We start from the raw sequence: 25,146 nt of genomic DNA on the forward strand, positions 1-25,146 counted from the left end.
AAACAGGTCTGTTATGTCCTGTTATCTTGTGAACCTCTGCGTTCAGCCACATCTGAAGCCTTTGATTTACTGGTTTTATAAATCAAAGAATTTTTTTGGTCCTTTAATTGGGCTGTGACTGTCACCAGGCTTCCCAGGTGGCTCAGTAGGAAAGAATCTGCCTGCAATGCAGAAGATGCAGGAAACATGGGTTTGATCCCTGGGTCGGGAAGATGCCCTGGAGGAGGGAATGGCAATCCACTCCAGTCTTCATGCCTGGGAAATCCCACGGACAGAGGAGCCTGGTGGGCTACGGTCCATGGGGTCACAAAAAGTCAGACACGACTGAAGTAACTGAGCACTCAACACAAAGAATTTTAAGTAGAATACGTTGAAGGAAGACTGAGCAGGAGAGTACTGGGAGAAATGGAGCAGGAACAAAGGACTGTGGAGGGATGAAAAAGGAGCAGTGTCTTTGGTGCAGTTAAGATCTACATGAGGTAAGGAGACTCTCCTAAGTGTAAGGAAAACAAAATAGTAGAAGAGACGGAAAAACCATCTTTGAAAAAAGGGTCAACTCTTATATTCTGGGCACATGGCCAGCCATGCTCTGCCATTCTCCTCTACTTGAAATATTTCATGTCTTTATATTGAACAGGAGGAGAATCCTGTTATAGTATCTAAAGAGATTGTTTTTTACTATGAAAATAATTTTCTGCAAACTTTCTCCATGTACCTTAATTATAATAAGGCACAGTATTATCATCCAAAATAGTTGAACAGATGTGGACAAAAAATAAACTTCTATACTTCTTTTCTTGACTTTCCCCCACCTGAGTCTCTGGGAATGCTAGACAAAGGGCTGGCATTTTCCTCATGCTATCGAGTCTCCAGACTTGGCAATACTTTTGTTGAGGTAATCATGTGGTTCACTTTTCAAAAGAATATAAAGAGCTGTTCCTGATTCCCCTTCTAAAGTCACACTGACATGGAACAATCAAAGTAACCCATTATCAGAGAATCCCCTGCTTTGTTCAAATTATAAACAGCAATGGGCATCTCTGCTGGGAATTCGAAGACTAGACGAGTGTGGGTGAGCGAGGCATGTTGCTAACAGAATAAACCACGCTTGCTTGATGCTTTGTTTTAACAAAGACAACATAACTAGTGATTACAGTTCACTCGGGTTTTGCGCTGATCGTCAAAATGCTGACAGTCACTTAAATCACTCACTGGGTGGAATAATCACCCTGAAAGGAACCGAGAGGGTACAACTTATATTATAAAATGGAATTGAGCATACGAGAGGTATTAACGGGCGTGGTACGAGAGATCTTTGTCAGAAAACCAGAGATGATAGAAGGCATGAATTAGACATCAACTGTACCAGGGACTCTTAGTGACATGAACACAACAGCGAAATGGTGCAATTACAGAGTTGAGCATAACTCTGAGAGCATGTCTTTCCCTTTTTGAGAATAGTTGAAGCCAGGTTAGCCCGTGTGGATCACTCAGTGGCTTGCTGTAGAGGCTGTGTGGAACCTATTTTGCCTTGTGGAACCCTTTTAGAATAGAAATCTGGACTGCTGTGCTGCCAAAGTAAGAGACTGCATTATTAAATATTAGACTTGGATGACCCACCAAACGAGAGGACTCCTTCCAGTCATCACTAACACACCAGCCCAAGCAGCCCTACGTTTCAAGAGTCAAAGGAAACTGGGACGGGAAGCATTGGGTTCCTCTTCAGAGCTGTTTATTTTGCAAGGAACAAAAGGGAAAGTCAGCTCCTCCCTGGTTTTTTTGTTGGTGGTGGTGGTGGAGTGAGGTGAGTCTGGGAGATAAAATGGCTAATTTCAACTTCTACTCATGACAGGTTCCGTGATCTGAAGGGATCATAAAGTTGAAAGCCTCTCAAGGGTATCCACTTAGGCAGAGTCTGCTCAGACTAATACTGCACCCAAGTTATCCATAGTAGATGAATATATTTCTAAGAGTAAACACGTACAATTTTATTATCAGCTAAAAGCAATATTTTCTATAATAAAAGTATAAAAATAAAAATATCAAAGAGCAGTATTTTAATGAGATTTCTAAAGCAGAATACCTAACATCAAAAGCCCCCTCCCTTCCATCCTTCTTTCTCACCCCCTGCTGACCCCCAGGACAGCTACACAACCTGCGGGAGATCGTAAGTAGTGAGCATTCAAAAGTCTCCTAGACTCTGCCCGTGAGACTCGTGTTTCAGGAAATAATTTACTCTAGTTTATTTCATCCACATCTTCTCCCTCTTGGGTCTGGAAATCATGGTTCATCAAGTAATAATAACTTTTCAAGAGACAGTGATAAAAAATAACTGTCTTTGAAGTTCACAGTCCAAATAATATAAGCTTTTCCTTTAATAATCTTCTAACAGTTCAGTCTAATATTAACTTCAGAGCTGATTTAGTTTCTTTCATGTTCTTGCTGTTATTTTGCTATTTTCTATCCTGTTTTTTGTCCCTCCATTCATGCGTTCAAATCTGCCATCTCCTTTATTCCTTCTGCATTATCGTTTTTTCTTTGCCTTTATTTTAACTGTTTAACACTTCTTAACTAATGCTTTTAAAAAGTATTTATGTTATACTTAATGAATAAATTTTGTGTACCAAAGTTTCGAAATTATTTTGAAATAACTGATCATTGCTCCTTGATAGAAAAACAGGTTTCCTATTTTCACTTCAGACCCTATGCCTTAATTCCCCTGAAATGTATAATGAGGTTATCTTTTAGCCATCTCTTACCTAGAATAACTGTTTTTCTCATTGTTTTCTAGCACATTAACCATTTCTATCAATATAATTGTCTTTTTAGATACTTTTCATTTCTTTTCTATCAATTAAAATGAAAACATCAACCAAATACACAACTTTGAGCTCCGAGACATAGTTTCTACCCTTGAGAAATCGTAAGGAGGACAAAATATACTGCTTTCTGTTCTTGAGACATAGTGTTTCTATCTTACATGATTCTGGGTTTCTAAGGTTTAATGTCAAGCTATGCTAACATGGACCTTTTTTGACTTCCCATGCCCCAACACACAGAAGTCAAGATTTCTTCATTTCACAGAACCACAAAGTACCAGAGGCTCAGCACAAGAAGAATCCTTGCACGGATCTTCTGACAGTTTGGACATGTGCCCATACAGAGACGTGTAGACACTCTCTCATTTCAAATGAATGTACTCAGCCTAGTTTCTCAGCTGTCCCCACAAGATCCACCCCACCAATACTTACTCTGGGATGTAGAAAGACTGGAGAAAGCTGACTTTGTTCGGCCTGCTAACCACTCCAAGCTCTCGTGCATGTTGGCCAAGGCTTTGAGGTCGCTGACGTCACAGAGGATGTCTTGTGGAGGGATTAATTTATCACCCAGGTTCCCAATAAGAACTTCCGACTCCTTGCCAAATGCTGCCCTGCACAACAAATCAGAAGCACACTTTACTTACAGTCTGGAAAAGACAGAGGGGGCAAGACTTTCTAATGCTTGTCTAGCAAAGATGGTTGTTATCATCACTATCTTATAGCATGCTGTTTTTCCTACATTCTGTTTTGTCAGAACATCATAATATACATATACTGGCATTATCATATGCATATACTTTCTCCTGTTGTAAGAGAAAGAGTTATTGGAAGAACGAAGACCCTGATGCTTGTACTCCAACCAGGGTGGGCCTGATTATACAGTGACAGTCCTTGAGGATGGCTTCAACACCTGCCCTTTTGTAGGTTTTCCTTTTGCCTCTTCTGCTATGGAAGCTGAATAATAGCTTAGGGTGTTAAGTATATACATGGTTTGAAGGCGATTATAATATATGAAACAGCCATATTAACTTGGCAGCTAGAAAATGTTTTAAGCTGTTCAAAAGCAAACAGGGTCCAATCTCTTTAAGAAAGTAGATTATAGTTGAAATGGATGACAGGCCTTATTCATTGATTCATTTTGTGCTTGTTGCTCAGTCGCTCAGTCGTGTCCGACTCTTTGCAGCCCCATGGACTGCAGCACGCCAGGCTTCCCTGTCCTTCAACATCTCCCAGAGCTCGCTCAAACTCATCTCGAGTCGGTGATGCCATCCAAGCATCTCATCCTCTGTCATCCCTTTGTCCTCCTGCCTTCAATCTTTCCCAGCATCGGGGTCTTTTCCAATGAGTTGGCTCTTTGCAGCAGGTGGTCCAAGTAATGGAGTTTCAGCTTCAGCATCTGTCCTTCCAATGAATATTCAGGGTTGATTTCCTTTAGGATTGACTAATTTGATCTCCTTGCTTTCCAAGGGACTCTCAAGAATCTTCTCCTTGTTCTAAAAAGGATTGGAGGCAAGGAAGCTATAAAACATCAAGGCATTCACTATTTGGATAGAGAAACCAGTACAAATCAGTGAGGGATCCTTTAACTGGCTGGAAAATATAATCAAGCGCATTTCCTATACAGTCCAGTGTCTTCAAAATGTTTCTGTGGTTTTCTTGTGGGGGGAGGGGATGGGTTGAAAAATCAAGTTACATGAGGTTAAAGAAGAATGACATTGGAAGTGACTCAGCCACTGTACAAAAGGAGGGATGGAGGCTCATACGGTTAAGTGTTTCAGCTGCATGATACATAAAAACTAACCCATATTTCTCTTTCTTTCAAAAACATGGCTGAAATGATACAAGATGACTGAAAATGTTATGGAAAAAAAATTTCTTTTTGGAAAAGGTACACACAGGTAAATAGAGATGGTGAGAACAGGTGCCTGGAGTTTTCTATAAGCCCCAAAGTGTTTAAAACTCACAATACCTTAAGTGAACAGAAGCAAGAGTATTACTTAAGAACAAACCAAAGTAAGTTTCAAGCAAGCAGTGATTATTAGCAGCTGACAATATGGTCAGAACCATGCTTAATTGACATACAGGCATGCAGTGCCCAGCACTAAAGGCGGACGCTCAACGTTGAAAGAAGTAACTGCTCTGAATTAAATGCTTATTAAATTGTTATTAAATGCTACTAAAGAGTGGCTCATGATAAGACTTCTTGTTTCAAAGGAGGGTAACTTTTTAAAATTAATTTATTTGTAATTGAAGGGTAATTGCTTTATAGTATTGTGTTGGTTTCTGCCAAACATCAACATGAATCAGTCACAGGTGTACCTATGTCCTCTCCCTAAAAGAGGGCTGTATTTTTTTAAGGAAAAGTCACAGTTGATTGAGTTGGGTAAGCAGTGGCTACGGAGGCAATAACGCTGCTGTGGACAGAGCATGGGAACTTTGGGTAGGCACACAAAAGAAACGTCAGGGTCATGTAATAGGTCTTGATGGGACTCAGAAGTCTGAATTTCTAATAAGTTTCAGTTTCCTTACCTGGGAGACACACTCTCTTTGAATAATAAGGGTTACAGCACAGGTTTCTAAGTCAGGCAAACCTGGGTCTGAGTCCTCAAACTGCCACTCACTTGCTGTGTGATGCTGCTTAACTGCCCTGAGCATTGTTAGCTAGGGCTAATAGTACTGCCCTCATACGAAATAATGTAAGAAGCTGATGAAGTGATTTAAAGATCTTCACTGGGAAATTTTCCATTATTATAAAGTAGAGCAAAGCATATATATAATCACCTCCCCTGTAGCCATTGCTCAGCTTTAATTACTAGCAACCCATGGTGGTTCCTGGTGGCTCTGATGGTAAAGTATCTGCCAGCAATGCAGGAGACACCAGTTGGATTCCTGGGTTGGGAAGACCCCCTGGAGAAGGGAATGGCTGCCCACTCTAGTATTCTTGCTGGAGAATCCCATGGACAGAGGAGCCTGGCAGGCTACAGTCCATAGGATTGCAAAGAGTCGGACACGACTGAGTTACTAACACTCTCACTTTCACATGGTGAGTACTGGTTCATTTATTCAGATCTACTCTCCATCCCCCTTGGAATATTTTGAAGCAAATCATTCAGGTAAAGTTAAATGCAAAACACAGTGCATGGAACTGGATGAAAGCTAATAAGCTGTAGTCATTATTATTCTTAAGTCTGTTGAGATCACGGGTTTATTTACTGTCAACCCAGGGTATGCTGTGATGAATAAATTGAAATAGATGAGTGATCAGAAGTAAATAAATTAGATAGCAAGGGCTAGTTTTACAAATGGAACCTTGTAACATCATAGCAAATGTTGCCATGTCTCAGAGTCCAGACTTCTCAGAATCTTGAAGAGGTAAGTCACTGTGACAGAAACCACCGGCTGCCTACTAGACCGCCAGGCTGCCACACCTTCTCGGTCAAAGGATCTTGACTGCAGGAAGCAACGTCCCCAATGTAAAATCAAAACAAACCAAACCAAAACCCTGCTCACTTTCCCAGCCTCTCTTGTGGATGTGGCGGTCAATGAGACATAAATTGGGATCAGGAAATGGGCTTCTGAGAAAGTTCTTCCAAGCAGTCTTAATGGCAGGGATTTCTTTTGCCTCCCTCTTTCTGAGTGCAGCCGTGAAGAGTGAAGCCGCAGTAGCTCTTCTTCAAATAGCAGGTGACCTTGAGTATGAAAACCACCCTGGGAATAACAGAGCTAAAGGCAGGAGGACACAGAGGCACCAATGACATCATTGAACTGCCATGCTGCCCCAGATGATACATTTCTGGGCTTCGTGTTATAACAGGAGAGAAAATGAAACCTTATTTGTCTAAGCCACTGCTATTCCAAGTTTCTGCTACTAGCAGTGAAATGTAATTTCAACTGACACAATTATCTAATTAGCATAAGTGATGTCATCTGCAGAAAACTTTCCCTGAATTTAGATATCCCTACAATCGAGTTACTGGGGAAGGCAAAACAATATCTCCTCCATGATTTGAGCCCAGCAGACAGTCATAATATCTACCCCTTGGCTGTCACTCAGTCAAGCTGTAAATATTTAGTTTTCTCAATCCGTCCTTCTACATCAACTCTCTCAGTCCCTTAATCATCTTTGATAGATATAACACACAAAAAAATGCCTCTGAGCTGGGTGGTTAAAAAGCAACAAGGGAGGCAAACTGGCTTTGAAAAAATAGGCTTGGAGCCATTTTTATGCATGTAGGTGTAACCCTGGGTGGAAAGTGACAATCAAGACAAATGTATTTATGTAGCAGTCTAATCTTCTTATCTGGGGATCTCTGGGCTTAGGGCATGTCTGCTGCGCGCTGCCAGCACTCGACACCTATCCCATTCCCCTTTGGCTCACAGATTTGCTTAACTCCCTCCGACGGGAAAGCAATAGACGGAGAAAAATACAAACTGCCTCGTGTTGAATACATAGTAGACATCTCATTTGACAGGAATCCATAATCACCCCCTAATAACCTGGAGAGAGCACCACAACCATGACATGGAGAATAAATGATTGACAGCTAGAGCCATTTCGCACGAAAAATCATACCTTCGAGGATTCGTGTGTGTCCAAGAGTCTGGTGGACGGTTTTTAAGTGTTACAATAACCTTAAGGGGATGGCTCTAGCTGCTCAACTACAGATTTTTTTTCCTATACCCTCTAATTTATTAAATAAATTATGGCATATCCACACTATGGAAAACTATGCAATCATTAGAAATTATTAAAAAAAAAAAGAAATTATTAATACATGGTACCACAGAAAAAAGCTTGATATTGCATACTTTTAGCCATAATATGCAAATGAGTAAAATAAACTGTTATAAAACTGTATGCATTGTATATATAAAAGGAACAGAATTATGTATCTATGTGAACCGAAATAAGATTGGATATGTATCAGTCAAAATGTTGCATGACTTGATTATGCTGTGTGCTTCTCTGTATTTTCTATACTTTCTCCAAAGGACACATTTACTTTATAATTAAAAACGAAAAACTGAAAACCCTACAAGTGAGAAAAACCTTTCAAACGGATGCACCAAGGGTATTGCAGTTATTTGAGCCAAAGTGAAGGCAAGTTTGGTTGGTCTCAAGTCTGGTTTGGACCGTGGCTCCAGGCCTGCTCAGCCTGCAGTCAGTAGGGATCCTTTCCACACTGTAGGTGGGAATGTAATTTGGTGCAGCCACTGTGGAGAACAGTTTGCAGGTTCCTTAAAAAAAAAAAAATAGACATATCATATGATCTAGTAATCCCACACCTGGGAACATATCCAGACAAAACTCTATTTGTGTATTCGAAAAGGTACACGCACCCCAATGTTCTTAGCGGTAGAATTTACAATAGCCAAGACATGGCAACAACCTAAGTGTCCACCAACCGTGGAATGGATGAGGAAGATGTGGCGTGTATATCTATATATGAATCTTACTCAGCCATAAAAAAGTAAAATACAGCCAATTGCAGCAACATGGATGGCTCTAGAGATTATCATACTGAGTAAGTCAGAAAGACAAACATCATAAAGTATCACTTATAAAAGTAATACAAATGAACTTATTTACATAACAGAGAGACACACAGACATAGAAAATAAATTTATGGTTACCAAAAGGGAAAGGGGGTGGGGATAAATCAGGAATTTGGGATTAGCAGATACACACTACTGTATATAAAATAGATAAAGAAGGACCTCCTGTATAGTATAGGGAACTACATTCTGTATCTTGAAATAACCTCTGATGGAAAAGAATCTAAGAATCATCTGTATCTATACCTGAATCACTTTGCTGTACACCTGAAACATTGTACATCAACTATACTTCAATTTTTAAAAATACGTTTAAAAAAAAAAAAAGATGGTGGTCAGCGTCTGCCTCAGAGGTCTCACTGTCAGGATGATTGCCTGCCAGCATCCGGGTCAGCAGTGTTTCCTCTTTCTAGATCTGAATTTTTATTTAGCCTTCATCTTCTTCTTATTATGAAAGCACATTATTTAACGAAGGTATTACATATGTTTGTGTGAAATGGGCAGCAGAGTAAATCATTACCTGGAGAAGATGAAGTAAGAAGTGTTCAGTTATGGCCCAAAGATTATCTGGCATACCCAGGAACAGACATCAGAACCCAGCACTCACTGGTTCAGTCACTGAACCCTATCTGAGAAGTCACTTTAATCATCAGTAGGCCAACGCACTCACAGAAGCCTAAGAAACTGAAGGAAGAGTGTTAAACCTGTTACGTTTTATTTTACCACACAATTGTAATCTTTAAAGAGCCTGAATCTGACAAGAATCCATTTAAGAGAATTTTGCCGAGAGTGTAAAACCTGTTTAACTCAATCTTACCACACAATCATAATCTTTCAAGAGATCTAGCTGACAAGAATTCGTTTAAGAGAAGTTTGCCAAAGATGCCGCAAACTGTCTCCATTTAGTCATTAAGTAATTGTTTTTTTTCCCTGAAATCTTAGGAAGGAAAAAAAAGAAAGTACACTTTCAGCAGACTAAATGGTGCTTATGAAGGAAATAGCACAAATAGTTTCAAAGCGATTTGCAGATCGAGGCTATAGTTGACCGCATATCATATATGCTCAGACCCTCTCCATTCTCCAAGTCTTCTGTTAGTACCACGCTTCCCTTTGCTGACTCTGCTGTAAGAATACTTCTCCCACAAACAGGAAACACTGCCCAAAGTCCCCTGTGATCCAGAAGACAGCAAGGGGAAGACACAGCCGGGCTCAGATGGAGAAGCAGGTCACCAGACTCCTTGTGTCCCGGAGGGGGCAGTGCTGTACCCACACGGAGCACGGAATTGCTCTCCTGAACTGAAGTGTTTCTAGCAGCACCATTATCAGGAGATTCACTCAAGCTCTTATTCGCAATCATGATATCCTATTCAACAATGTTTCTGGCCAAGAAACTTCTTGGGTGAAAATGGCTGATGCAAGATTCATCTACGGTCCAGTTGGGAGACAACTTTTACAAGGCTGGAGTACTTTGACCTAGAGACCAATATATAGTGCTGTTTTATTTTCCCCCAAGAAAATATGGATCTAGAAACCCAAGGGTTAGAAGTAGGAATGATCTCTCTTCTCATTATTAAAACCATGCATGGAGGTTCTGTTACTGCTCTCACAGCTTTGGGCTAAACTGGTCTCGAGGCACTCAGGAAGGAATGCTTCCACCAGAAAATACAACAATGACTAAATTACATGGGAAAGAGAGACTGTCATCTGGCTATTTCAGGTTTCTCACACTACTGAACAACAGGTGGAGAAAGGGGTCACTTTGATGCCTGGAAGGACTGATCTCAATTGCCAAGGGCAAATTTAGTTGCTTCTATGCAATAAAGGCAGAGGGCACTACATCAGATTCACTGGAACCCCTTTTAGTATTTCCAGGGCCATAGTACCAATAGCTCCTGGTGACTCAGATGGTAAAGAATCTGCCTGCAATGCAGGAGGTCCGGGTTTGATCCCTGGGTCAGGAAGATCCCCTGGAAAAGGAATGGCTACCCACTCCAGTATTCTTGCCTGGAGAATCCCATGGTGGTGGTATGCCCTTATATGAGAATTGTTAACCTTGTATTAGGCAGAAATACCAAGTTTTAACAGATACAGAAAAAAAGGGGTGAACCCTGAAAGCCCTAGGCTTGTCTTCCCTAAGACCCATTCCTCACTTTTGCTCTGCTCTATATCTGGAGTCAGGGGCTGACTCTCTGCAGGCTGTGTTCCAGGTTCTGACCACAGGGGACCCTGATGGGAAACTGAGGGCTAAAGGGAAAGGGGAATCCAGGGCTTTTCTGTTCTTTCCCTCCCCTCTGCCTCAAGTGATGTCTCCAGCAACAGACGCATCTCCTTCTTGGTTTTAGCATCTACCATGCTCCAATTCCTTTGACTAATTTGTGTTCCAGTAAAAACCTCTTCCCCTTGGCCCTCCAGCTAAAGGGAGGCAGAGGCTTCTGTGAGAAGGGGCTCTATGGGTTCTCTTAATGTCCCCTGTTCGACACTCAGATCCTCATTCTCCTATGAAACCAATTCTCTCCATTTAAATCCAACTTGAAGGAATTTAAGGGAATGTCGTCGTTTAGTTGGTAAGTTACGTCTAACTCTTTTGCGACACCATGGACTGTAATCTGCCAGGCTCCTCTATCCATGGGATTTCCCAGGAAAGAACACTGGGGTGGGTTGTCATTTCCTTCTCCAGTGCATCTTCCCGACTCAGAGATCAAACTTGCATCTCCTGCACTGACAGGCAGATTCTCTACTACTGAACCACCAGGGAAGTCCAAGTTAAGGGAATTTGGTTGTTGTTCAGTAGCTCAGTCGTGTCCGACTCTTTGCAACCCCATGGACTGCAGCACGCCAGGCTTCCCTGTCCTTCACCATTTCCCTGAGTTTCCTCAAACTCATGTCCATTGAGTCAGTGATGCCATCCAACCATCTCATCCTCTGTTGTCCCCTTCTCCTCCAGCCTTCAATCTTTCCCAGCATTAGGGTCTTTTCTAATGAAAAGGGATGACTTGAAGGGATTTCTGTTTTCTGGGAAAGACCTTGACTTATACCAGACCTAGTAAGATGTCTGACCATATTCAAGGCAGTTGGAAGTTGATTAAATTCTTTGGCATGGGATTAATTAGTTCTGTTCTATAGGTAGAGAAACTGAGACATGTTAAGATAACCTGTAAAGATCACTTCACTATTATCTGTCAGAGCTTAAACTGATGAAGGCTATAAAAAGGTTAGGTCACCTACCTAAATTCCTAATAAAACCGAGTGATTCTTATGAGATGTGACAATGATACTTCCATCTATCACTCCTGCTTTTTACAACTGCTCAATCTTCAACACTTTCAAAACCTGTCTAATTTGTCAGTGTCAAAAATAATGGAGGTGGTAACCATTCTGAAGAGTTCTTTACTCAGGTCTTCAAAAACTGCCTTTCTAAAATGATCCTGGCTAAGCCCTCAAAAATAGGAAGGCATAAAACAGCTTAGTTATCGATTATAGTATTTTTTTCTTCCTAGAGACTGCTAAAACTCATCACTAAGTCTGTCCTTCAATGGTTTTCATCAGAGATGATCATGTGAGTAGCTATTTTTCATGTTTAATAAGTAATTGCTCCTCTTCAGAAAAGTGTCTCCTCTTTCAGTAAGCACAATCAAGGATTTGTCATTTGCTTTCTTTGTTTACTGTCTGTCCATGATTTAGAAACTTGCAATACTCTTGATACACTTGCCAAATAAATATGTGTGTGTGTGTGTGTGTGTGTGTGTACACGCACATACAAATACAAATTTTTTTGGTTACAGGGAAATTGGAGTTTCTGGGTTGCATACTCAAAGATGTCAGCCAAAGAAATTAACCATGACTATTATTAAGGTGTGTTGAGGGGGTGACCACCAGTTGATTCCCTTGTGCTTTTAAATCACCTTGTTCACTGGGACAAACATAAAACACTAGACTCAAGGAATCATGGTGCTTTAATACCGAGATGGATCTTGGAAAATAGTCTAAACCAGAAGCCATAATCCTGGCTAGACATTAAAAACTTAACTAGGGAAGCTTAAACAAAATACCTGATGCCAAATTTGACTTGTAGAAATTTTTATTTAATTGGTCACAGGTGGGGCTCGGTCATGGGCATTTTTTTTTTTTGATAAATTTTTTTTTAAAACTCAACATTCAAAAAACAAAGAACATGGCATCCAGTCCCGTCACTTCCTAGCAAATAGATGGAAAAACAATGGGAACAGTGACAGACTTTATTTTCTAGGGCTCTAAAATCACTGTGGATGGTGACTGTAGCCATGAAATTAAAAGATGCTGAAAGAGTAACTACGACAGAGCTAGACAGCATATTTAAAAGCAGAGACATCCCTTTGCTGACAAAGGTCCATCTAGTCAAAGTTATGGTTTTTCTAGTAGTCATGTATGGATGTGAGAGCTGGACAATAAAGAAGACTGAGTGCCAAAGAACTGATGCCTTTGGACTGTGGTGTTGGAGAAGACTCGAGAGTCCCTCGGACTGCAAGGAGATCAAACCAGTTAATCCTAAAGGAAATCAGTCCTGAATATTCATTGGAAGGACTGAGGCTGAAGCTGAAGGTCCAGTACTTCGGCCACCTGATGCATTGGAAAAGATCCTGATGCTGGGAAAAATTTAGGGCAGGAGGAAAAGGGGATGACACAGGATGAGATGGTTGGATGGTATCACTTAATGGACATGAATTTGAGGCAACTCCAGGAGATGGTGAAGGGAAGGAGATGGGAAGCCTGGCATGCTGCAGTCCATGGGGTCACAAAGAGTCAGACACAAGTGAACGACTGAACAACTGAAATAGAACTCACATACCACAAAATTTACTCACAGTATCAGACAATCATACAACTAGAACATTTTTATCTCCTCCAAAAAAGAAATCAGGCTTCTCATTTATTTCCAACCCCAGCCCAAGGTCATTACTCATCTACTTTCTGCCTTTATAGATCTCCCTATTCTAGATATTCACGTATAATTCCTATTCATATAAATGGAATCATACAATATATCATCTTTTGTGACTGGCTTCTTTTATTTAACATGGTTTCAAGGTTCATCCATATTGAAGCATGCATACTATTTCTTTTATTACCAAAAAGTATTGCATTGGGTATGTCCCATTTTATCTGTTCGTCACTTGATGGATATTTGGATTATTACCATTATTTGGCTATTATGAATAATATTGCTCTAAACATTCACATCTAAATGGATGTATGTTTTCATTTCTCTTGGGTGTATACACTAGGAATGGAATTGCTAGCTCATACACTAACTCTAACCTTTTGAGAATATGCCAGACTATTTTCCAAAATTTTATATTCTCACCAATAGTATTTAATGGTTCCAATTTTTCACATCCTTGCCAATACTTGTGATTACCAATCTTTATAGTATCGTTATCTTAGTGGACATGAAGTAGTATCTTTTAGTTTTGATTTGCATTTCCTTGATGGCTAATAATACTGAGCATCTTTTCATATGCTTATTGATTATTTGTGTTATCTCCTTTAGAGAAGTGGCAATTCTGACCCTTAGATTATTATTATTTTTTTTAGATTATTTTTTAATTGGGTTATTTATTTATTATCAAGCCATGCCTTCATTATCAGATATTTACTAGGAATCTACTATTACTCAGGCTCCATCCTAGTCCTGTGGTGGGTTCAAAGTCCCCTAGAATCACTTCACAGTTCCCTAATATGCCGTGACCCAGAGTTTGAAAAATGCTGCGTTAAAATCTGGCTCTGTGAATGTGTTCCTTGACTGTGTCCCCTGAAGATGGCAAACTTCTATGAATCATTTTAAAGAGAAACTGAGGCCCATGGCAGGAGATGTGCTCACTGCACAGCTGCAGCCATGATGGAAGCAGAGCTGGTTTTTGTTCTTTTTCACTACTCAGGGCCACAAGCCATGCTGCCTCTCACAAGTTTCAGTCACTCTAACATTTCTCTTTGCCTAGGGATTCACCAAGAGACATAAAAATTGCCTCTTATCATGGAATTGGACTTTCTTGAAGACTCAACTCTCGTGCTAAAGGATGTGTGCACATACACGTGCGCACACACACACACACACAACGGGAATACAGGCTCAAGAATCAAGGGTGGGTGTTTATACAAGGGCTTAATTTCCAAAATATACAATATCTCACACAATTCAATAACAAAAACATTTTTTAAATGGGCAGAAGACCTAAATAGACATTTCTCCACAAAAGATATACAGATGGCCAACAAGCACATTAAAAGATGCTTAACATCTCTAAGCATTCAGTTCAGTCGCTCAGTCGTGTCCGACTCTTTGCAACCCCATGAACCGCAGCACACCAGGCCTCCCTGTCCATCACCAACTCCTTGAGTCCACCCAAACCCATGTCCATTGAGTCAGCAATGCCATCCAACTATCTTATCCTCTGTCGCCCCCTTCTCCTCCGGCCCTCAATCCTTCCCAGCATCAGGGTCTTTTCAAATGAGTCAGCTCTTTGCATCAGGTGGCCAAAGTATTGGAGTTTCAGCTTCAACATCAGTCCTTCCAATGAACACCCAGGACTGATCTCCTTTAGGATGGACTGGTTGGATCTCCTTGCAGTCCAAGGGACTCTCAAGAGTCTTCTTCAACACCACAGTTCAAAAGCATCAATTCTTCGGCACTCAGCTTTCTTTATAGTCCAACTCTCACATCCATACATGACCACAGGAAAAACCATAGCCTTGACTAGATGGACCTTTGTTAGCAAAGTAATGTCTCTGCTTTTGAATATGCTGTCTAGGTTGGTCATAACTTTCCTTCAAAGGAGTAAGCATCTTTTAATTTCATGGCTGCAATCACCATCTGCAGTGATTTTGGAGCCCAGAAAAATAAAGTCAGCCACTGTTTCCACTGTTTCCCCATCTATTTGCCATGAAGTGATAGCATTAGAGAAATACAAATCAAAACTCCAACGAGGTATCACCTCACACATGTCAAAATGACCTGAATCATAAAAAGTTTACAAATAATAAGTGCTGGAGAGGATGTAGAGAAATGGAAGCCCTCCCGTACTGCTGGTAGGAATGTAAACTGGTAAAACCACTATAGAAAGCAGTATGGAGATTCCTCCCAAAATTAAAAATAGACCCAGAATATTTTAAAAATTGAAAATATGACCCAGATATTCTACTCCTGGGCATATATCCAGACAAAACTCTTAGTTTGAAAAAATACATGCACCCCAGTGCTCACTGCAGCACTATCTGCAATAGCCAAGACATGGAAGCTACCTAAAAATGACTGAATAAAGAAGACGTGGTGTATATATACAATGGAATACGACTCATCCATAAAAAAGAATGAAATGATGCCATTTGCAGCAATCTGGATGGACCCAGAGTTTACCATATTAAGTCATAAAGAAAAAGACAAACACCATGTGATAGTATCACTTATATGTGGAATCTAAAGCATGACACAATGGTATATGAAACAAGACTTACAGAGAACAGAACCATGACGGCCGAGTGGAAGAGGGTGTTGGAGGAAGGATGGGTTGGGAGTTTGGCATTAGCAGACTCAAACTATTATACACAGAACGGATAAGCCACAAGGATCTAATGTATAGCATGGGGAGCTATATATTCAGTTCAATATCCTGTGATAAACCATAATGGAAAAGAATATGAGAAAGAATGTATATATAGCTGAATCACTTTGCGGTACAGCAGAAATTGACACAACATTGCCAATCAACTAAACTTCAATAAAATCATATTTTTTAAAAGTTGGCATCTATAGATGAGGGATGGAGTGAGGGAACCTGGCTTAAGACATATGGAGAAGTAGGGGCAGGGGAGGGCAGGAAGCCAGGGCTCAGTCTCAGGCTTTTCTCCACATTCTGTACACCTGTTTTTGTCCCAAGTAGATGAGGAAACTGATATATCAGTGTGTGAAGTCAGTGAAAATGTCCATGAAAACTGGTACTTGCTAACAACAAGAAAAGAATGAATTGCGAAGTAGTGCATTATTTTCAAGCTGATGGCACCGCTCAGAGTTTTGATATAAACTCAACTTGGAACAAAGTTGCACGGGAAATGCTCTGTTAGCTTGGAACATGAATGCATCTTTAGCCAAGCCACTCAACAAGCCTGGTTACTAAGTCTTCTTTGCAGGATGTTGTCAAGCAACATGGGATATACACAATAAGGTACCAGCTTGTTTTTTTTTTTTTTTTTTTCTGTAGGTGCTGTGATTTCCAGAGGTGTGTGGTTTTTCCACCAGGAGCCACTGTAAGTTATGCATTCCTATAAACAACAACAGATGTCCATAGAACATCTCTTGGAAAATAATATTTTTAGAAGAATATATATATGCATGTACAACTGAATCACTTTGCTGTACAACAGGAATCAACATTGTACCTCATACTTCAATAAAAATAAAGAAAAAAGAACATTTCTTAAGCTTCAAAACAGATGATCAATACATAAGATTAAAATAACCAATAATTACTTATTGTTAATTGAAAATATACTCTGGTTTTTCAACTACCAAGAATGATGACAGATTTAAAAGTAAAAATGTATATACCATTGAACTTCCTCATTAACTATTTCAGCTTATTGATGATTCTGGTTATTCCTCAAATTTCCATACAATTTCCTTTGGAAAAAAAATTTACATCTGTTCAGAGCAGAGACATTAAACAGTTGATTTCAAGCAATGGCAATGATTCGAGCTAAGCAACCAAGTGTCATGTTTTGAAGGTAGCTCTCTGGGGAAGGGATTAGGGAACTGCTGGGGGATTTGGAGGAAGACAGAGAGAGGGGAACCTCAAAGTCAAAGTAAACTACTACAGAGAAGAGTAAAGCTTTGCATAAAATTAGCAGAAAAATACAGACAGATTAAGTTTTTTTTTTTTTTTTCAGGGATAAAGAGAGGTTAGAATGACTGTATTTGTGGAGAACCGGTGAACTGGCAGTGAATAATAACAAGGTTTGAGGACGTGTGGAAAAAAATTTTTAAACCAATAAAAATTTAAAAGCTCAGTACTTATTGGTCATGGTTAAATAGCCAAGAACGATGAGCAGTGATCCCCTGTCCCACCCCTTCTCACCTTGGACTTTCGTCCCAGAAAGAAGCACCTACAACTTAAAAAAAAAAAAATTCTGTTTCTAATTCTTTCAATGTTACATCCATCTTTTTATGTAATCTGTGAAAACCACTACTCACTGATATATACATTTTATGAATGTATGAGGTGAGGACATGATTGGTAGGGAATTATTTATGTCCCTCTGGCAACTCCCTGATTATACCAATTTCCCCTTCAGAGTGCAGTTGTGTTATTACTTTTAGTTTTTCTATTGGTCTCTTTTACAATACATTTATATATTATCTTTGCCTCTAGCAGCTGTACTCACTACGCTCTAAGTTCTTATTTAAGTCCCCCATGGACTGTGAGCTCCTAATCTAGGAGGGATGCAGGGTGGGATGCAGAAAGGGAGAGGGTTACGGGGGCAGAGATGCTGGAGGAATTCATACCTGAGCTGTATCTTGAGAGCTGAATGGGACAGGCACAGGAAGCTGGGGTGGAATGAGCAGGAAGAGGAATGGACATGGGCAAAGACATAGAGGGAGGAAAGAGCATGGTAGACTGGGAACCTGAAAAGGTTCAGTAAGACAGGGGTGAGAAGGCCAAGAGTCCTTCCTCACCTGGCAGGGAATTAAGCCTGCAGCAGAGAGCAGCCACCAGTAGAGATGGTCCTAGGGGGAGAACAGCAAGTGATGGCTATGGACTATTTCATTCATGTTTGCCCCTGTTGTAGGAACACCTCTTTCTGCTCCTACCCCAGAGAGATAACAGGTATCCTGCCCACCAACACAATGTCACAGAACATCATTCTCAGCTTCACTTTCTGAAGGGCTGGGTAAGACTAAATTGGAAGGGTTAACTTATAAATTTTATTAAGACTCCAGATGAGAGAAAGAGGGATGGCATTAAATGTGTATCTACATAAAAAAAAAAGTTAAATAATTCCATGACCTAAAATGAAACAAAAAATAAAATGCAGAAATACTGTATTTTGACTTTTTAATGGTACTAATAGATAATCATAATCCTCGAATAACTGTCTCAATAGACCAGCATTTATGCACTGCATAGAGGAGATTCACATTTTTTTTCATTTACTGCCAATCTTATGCTAACAAGAGTCATATCATTTTGATATAATAACAAAGTGCCTAATTCAATCATCTTGAAAATTAATTGATATGTTTGTAGCTGAGCCTCCAGTTAATTACCTTTTTTGTTTAATTTTGAAATTTAAGTCTGCTTCTCATCCGGTCTTGTCTGTCTGTGTCCTACATACATCTATGACCTTCATCTTGTATTATGGAGAAAAAAAAATTCTTGCCAAGCACTTTCTACTCCTGTACTTATTCAACATATTCATATTTTCTGATTCATCTTTCCTTTTATAATTATATTTTTAAAGTCATATTAAGTCTTCAGAGATAGTAGAATAAATGTCTCTCTTCTAATGAACATTTTGTTAGAGTTAACTAAAGTCTTTTCCCCCCCTGCATCAGATCTTCAAATTTATATAAAGATTCTTCAATAGCTATAGTTATCAAGAACCTTTTAAGTCATTGCTTATATTATTTTGAGAACCTTGACATTTCCAAGTGGAATTTTTCTGACACTTATTTTGTTCTACTTTATTAATACTGATACTTGCTTACATCTAAACACATTCCTAGGCCTACAAGATTTCTACTTCTATTAATTGTTAAATCTCAGCAGGAGGAAGAAAGTAAAGAGGTGTGAAGACCAAGACAAACCCCAAATAAAACAAAATGATTAATTAATGGCAGTGCTGAGGACTAGAACTCAGACCTGTGAGCTTCCAAAAGGAATAAGCTTTTGGGAGGCCACTGAAAGCATTTTCTTGCAATTAAGGCAACTGGCTCACCATTCTTCACATTTTATTTTAGTTTTTCATTTGAAGAGTGAATGAGGGCTTCCCCGGTGGCTCAGTGGTGAAGAATCCACCTGCCAATACAGGAGACACAGGTTCAATCCCTGGTCCGGGGAGATCCCATATGCCTTGGAGCAAATAAGCCTGTGTATCATAACTTTTGAGCCTGTGCTCTGGAGTTTGGGAGCCACAACTACTGAAGCCCATGTTATAATTACTGAAGCCCGCGTGCCCTAGTGGAGAAGGCAGTGGCACCCCACTCCAGTACTCTTGCCTGGAAAATCCCATGGACGGAGGAGCCTGGTAGGCTGCAGTCCATAGGGTCACTCAAAGTCAGACAGGACTCAGCTACTTCACTTTCACTTTTCACCTTCATGCACTGGGGAAGGAAATGGCAACCCACTCCACTGTTCTTGCTTGGAGAAACCCAGGGATGGCAGAGCCTGGTGGGCTGCCGTCTATGGGGTTGCACACGACTGAAGCGACTTAGCAGCAGCAGCAGCAGCAGCATGAAGTACTAGCAGGGTCCATGCAAAGTAAAAATACAAACCTGTTTTCTGCTTTTATTCTGATTCTTTCATTAAGCATCTAATATAAAACTCATGCCAAATAAAATCTTAGAAATTGTCTTGCTCTTTGGAAAGAATATTTGGAACCAAAATTGCTGTTCTTTAAGCACTGAGTTCATACAGCTCATAAAATAACAAAAATCAGTCTTAATAAACATATCACTCATTTGATTCTCCAGATGAAACAGCTATCTTCTAAATAAAAATAACTAAAAATCTCCTTTCATTTTCTCTTCCTTGTTCAGGTCTGTATCACACATTACCTGAAACCAACATAATTTGCTTTATATCTTTTTAATCTTGTCAGCCCCTTTGTATCCTTCTTTTTTCCAACAATGATTGATTTTCTTTTTTCTCTTCTTTGATTAGGCAAACATATAATTCAGAGGGAAGTAAGACAATCAGTTTTAGAGCATGTACATTCCTGGTATCATTATCCTGTCTTTCCCTCAAACAGTTGGATATTCTGTTAACAACCTGTTACTGAAAGGGAAAAAATGGGCAAAAATATAATACACAAAATACAATTAATTCTAATAATAATGAAGGGTAAAAGTATCTGTATGATAAATTTCTGCAACAAAGTGTGTGTGTTAGTCACTCAGTTGTATCCAACTCTTTGCGACCCCATGAATTATAGCCCACCAGGCTCCTTTGTACATGGAATTCTCTAGGGAAGAATACTGGAGTGGGTTGCCTTTCCCTGCTCCAGGTGATCTTCCTGACCCAGGGACTGAACCCAGGTCTCCTGCATTATAAGCAGATCCTTTACCATCTGAGCCACCAGGGAAACCCATTAGCAAATAACTATTAAAATATCAGTCAAGATTATGATGGTGAATGCAAATGAAGGCATAACTCAAATGTCCAAAAGTAAAATTCTTGGCCAATTTAAGTCTGGATGATCACTGTGTGCTAGCTCTGGGAACCAGACTACTGGGGCTCGAATTCTAGCTCTGTCAACTTAGTGGCTCTGCAAATTCGGGGGCAGTTATTATTTAAGTTCTCTGCACCTCAGTTTCCTTATCTGTTGACTGAGAGTTAATAGTGCCTGTAAACACAGTCCATGGAATTCTCCAGGCCAGAATACTGGAGTGGGTAGCCTTTCCCTTCTCCAGGGATCTTCCCAACCCAGGGATCGAACCCAGGTCTCCTGAATTGCAGGCAGATTTTTCACCAGCTGAGCCACCAGGGAAGCCCTATTCAGTGTCACTCCCTGTCAACTCTGATTGTTGTAATAGATTAAACAATTTCATAGAAACTTAATGCTTTATCATTCATTTTGCTTCATGCTGGAGTTCCAGAACAATTTGTAGGTTTTATATATTCTTTAACTTTTATCACTTGAATATTCTTTTCCTGGTCAAGTGGAGAAGGGAATGGCAATCCACTTCAGTATTCTTGCCTAGAGAATTCTATGGACAGAGGAGTCTGGTGGGCTACAGTCCATGGGGTCATAAAGAGTCTGACACGACTGAGTGACTAACACTTTCCTGGTCAAGATAGATGTCAATTACATCCTTCCACTTCAGGATTTTCAAACCTGGCTGTAAAGTAATGATTCTTATTCTTTGAAATTATGGGGCCCTGAGTGAAATGGGTGTAACAAATTATGGGGGACAGGCTCTAATACATAGGGCCTCCCCACCCCTTTACTTCTTCCAACACCTCATCTCTTCTGTTAATTACATCTCCAGAAAGCAGGGCTGCTTTTATCAGTGGCTATCCACTGATATCAAAAGGATAACTATATACATATATAAGACAGGTACAAAGACAATGGGTTAGAAAGCCTGCTTTCAGCTACTTTGGGAACAAAAGGATATTTGCTATATTTCATTTTTCTATTAAGGCCCTGGCCTGACCTATTTTCCCCCCTTTATTCAAAGTTAAGCCAGGAAATAATACATTTTATTTTTTTTAGTTAAAAAACGAGAATGGAAAAGGGTCTGTCTCATTTAGTAATGAAGGGAACATAACCTTTATTCAATGCAAAGGGCACTGGAGTCTATATTCATCCAGGCGCCAAATAGCCCTCTAAGCTTTAAAAACTAATTATAGGAGGAGAGTGTGATTTTTCAGTCTTTTTGGCTCATGCCACGCTCCTGTGGTACTCTAACGTGCTAAATCAAGGCTCTGTCAACTCTACCACATTGGAATATCAATGAAGAATGTCCCCTCCACTTACCTTTGGTTTCAGGATAGAGAATGTGATAGATTAAGAGAAAAGAATCAATCACATATAAAGCAAAACAGACATAAAAAATTATTTTTCTTCTGTTAAAGCAAACAGAATGTGTTTTCAACCCATGTTTATTTGCATGCAAAAACACGAACAAATACCTAAGGCACCTTGTTCAGCAAAATAAACCAGATAAATATGGAAAAATTTATATAAAATTCAAGCCCAGACAAAACTAAACAACAGTGATGAAAGTCAGAACAGTGATTACCTTCAGGTAACCTTCTGGGTACAAGAAAAGTTCTGTATTTTGATCTGGGAGGTGGTTACAGGAGTAAAATAACATGTAACAGTTCACTGAGTTATACACCTAAGATTAACATGTTACTTCATGGATGTAATAATTCACCAAAAATTTTAAAAATATGTATAATTTGTTTTGCCTTCAAATTTAAGATGGAATGTAACAATTCAAATCACACACAGAAAAGAACAAAGCCAAGAACTAAATTCTAGCTCTTTTAAATCAGACATCTGAGGTGGTATAGGGAGGCTCATCTCTTGATTAGCATTCTCTCTTTCTAACTATGGCTAGAAGGCCTCCCCTTTAAGCTTTTGAAGACAACTAATAAAACTGATTGAGGGGGAAGGAGGCTTCAGAGGGAGGCGATATATGTATACATACAGCTGATTCACTTTGCTGTACAGCAGAAATAAACGTGACATTGTAAAGCTTGATTGAGAGGGCAAGCTCTTACCACCACTTTGGGAACTATTTGGCCATGTGCACTACAATTGGACACATGCATATGCTATGACCAGCAACTTGAAGCCTACAGTGTAAGCAATAAAAAAACATACATACATATGGTTACCAAGAGAGAGTAGAATATACAAAGAAGCACTATTTGTAACAGTTTCAAATTAGAAACTACCCAGGTGTACCTAACAGGAGTAAAATAAATGAGTGCATATATACACACATACACAGTCAAATAATAAAATATTAAAAAAATACTTCTGGTGTGTTCACATTCATTGTGTATTCACATTCAAGTCATGTCTGACTCTTTGCAACCCCATAGGCTGCGCATGATGAAATACGATATACGATCTATACACAAGAATACGCATGAATCTTGTCAACATAATGCGGAACAAATGGAGCCAGTTATAAAATATATAGCTGCATGATTCCATTAAAAAAAAAAAAAAACCCAAACAGACTAAACTAATCTTGGTACTTAAAGGTAAGACGCAGGTAACTTTCAAAGAGGTGGCCAGTGACCAGGAGGAACGGTAAGGCTCACTACCGCTTTGTTCTGTTTCTTGGTATTATTCTGTTTCTTGATCTGGATACTGCTTACACAATGAAAAGCATGAAAATTTGCCAAACTGTGCCTTTGACGTGTGCACATGTAAACTATAGGCAATATAAGCAGAGAGATGGAAACTCTAAGAAAGAATCATAAGGAAATGATAGAAATCAAACATGCCATAACAGAAATGAAGAATGCTTCTAATGGTCTTATTTAATGGACTAGACATAACCAAGCAAAGAATCAATGAGCTTTAAGAAATGTCAATAAAAATTTCCAAAAGCCAAATCCAAAGACAAAGAATGAAAAGACAGAACAGAATATCAAAGAACAGAGGAACAGTTTAAAAAGGTGTAATGTATGTTTGGGCATACTAGAAGGAGAAGAAAGAGAGAAAAAAAAAAAAATTTAAATGATAATGACTGAGAATTTCCCCAAACCAATGACACCCATTGAATCACCATGATCCATGAAGCTCAGAGATCACCACCATGAAAAACACACATGTATACAAGATTTGAATAGTGCAAAATCAAAAACAAAGAAAGGAATTGTGCAAGAAGCCAGAGGAAAAAATTACCTTACACACAGAAAAACAAGGATAAAAATCACATTGGGCTTTTCTTCAAAAACCATAAAACAAGAATAGTGAAGTGAAATACTTAAAAAGTGTTAGAAGAATTATCAACCTAGAAATTTGAACCCTGTGAAATTATTCTTCAAAAGTGAGGGGAAAATAAACACTTTTTCGAACAAAAATTGAAGGAATTTGTCTTCAAAAGGCTTGCCTTATAAGAAATGCTAAAAGAAGTTCTTCAGGAAGAAAGAAAATATAGGTTAAAGACTTGGACCTACATTTAAAAAGGAAGAGAATTAAAGAAGGAATAATTGAAGGTAAATAAAATCTTTTATTTCTCTTATTCTTAATTGATCTACAGGTAACAGTTTGTTCAAAATAATAATAGCAACATTATATACAGTGATCATAGTTTATGGATAAATGGAATAAATGGCAGAAATGTTACAAGGGATGGGAGGAAAGAATTAGGACTACTCTGTTATAGCGTACTTTTGTTAGTCCCAAATGTATGTTGAGAACTCTAGTGGAACCTCTAAAAAAGCAAAAAATAAATAAAACAAATATATACCCTAAGGTGATACAGTAGAATTACACAAAAACACTCAAAACCAGACAGCAGAAAGGCACAGTCCATTTTTAAAAAACCATTAAGTTTGATTTTGTTAAAATTAAAAATTTCTGTTCTGTGAAAGGCTCTGTGAAGAGAATGAAAAGACAAGGCACAGACTGAAAGTTTTTGTAAACATCTGTCAACTAAATAAGTGGCATCCAAAATAGCTCAACAGTAAGAAAATACATAACCTAATTTAAAAATGGGAAAACATCTGAACAGATAGATACCTTACTATATGTATATATACACACACACGCGTATATGTATACATATATATGTGTACACACACACACACACACACACACACACATATATAGGCTACCCTGGTCGTTCAGTGGTAAAAAATCTGACTGCAATGCAGGAGACTTGGGTTCGATCCCTCGGTTGGGAAGATCCCCTGGAGGACGGCATGGCAACCCACTCCAGTATTCCTGCCTGGAGAATCCCAAGGGCAGAGGAGCCTGGCGGGCTACATAGTCCATAGGGTCACACAGAGTCAGACATGACTGAAGTGACTAAGTAGCAGTCACTGCTTTA

At 39.4% G+C, this 25,146-nt stretch overlaps 1 protein-coding gene across 1 annotated transcript in view; it reads right to left on the reverse strand.

Annotated features, from left to right (window-relative positions):
* The window catches only part of LOC104982305 (exocyst complex component 4), a 236,826-nt gene that overhangs the window by 117,395 nt on the left and 94,285 nt on the right, over positions 1 to 25,146 (reverse strand). Inside the window, exon 4 of the mRNA XM_010831656.1 lies at positions 3,252 to 3,430. Within this exon, the coding sequence (XP_010829958.1) occupies positions 3,252 to 3,430 (179 nt within the window). The remainder of the gene's footprint in view (positions 1 to 3,251; positions 3,431 to 25,146) is intronic.

This window comes from Bison bison, unplaced genomic scaffold (assembly GCF_000754665.1).
Source record: "Bison bison bison isolate TAMUID 2011002044 unplaced genomic scaffold, Bison_UMD1.0 scf7180017864530, whole genome shotgun sequence".
NCBI classification, from domain to species: Eukaryota; Metazoa; Chordata; class Mammalia; order Artiodactyla; family Bovidae; genus Bison; species Bison bison.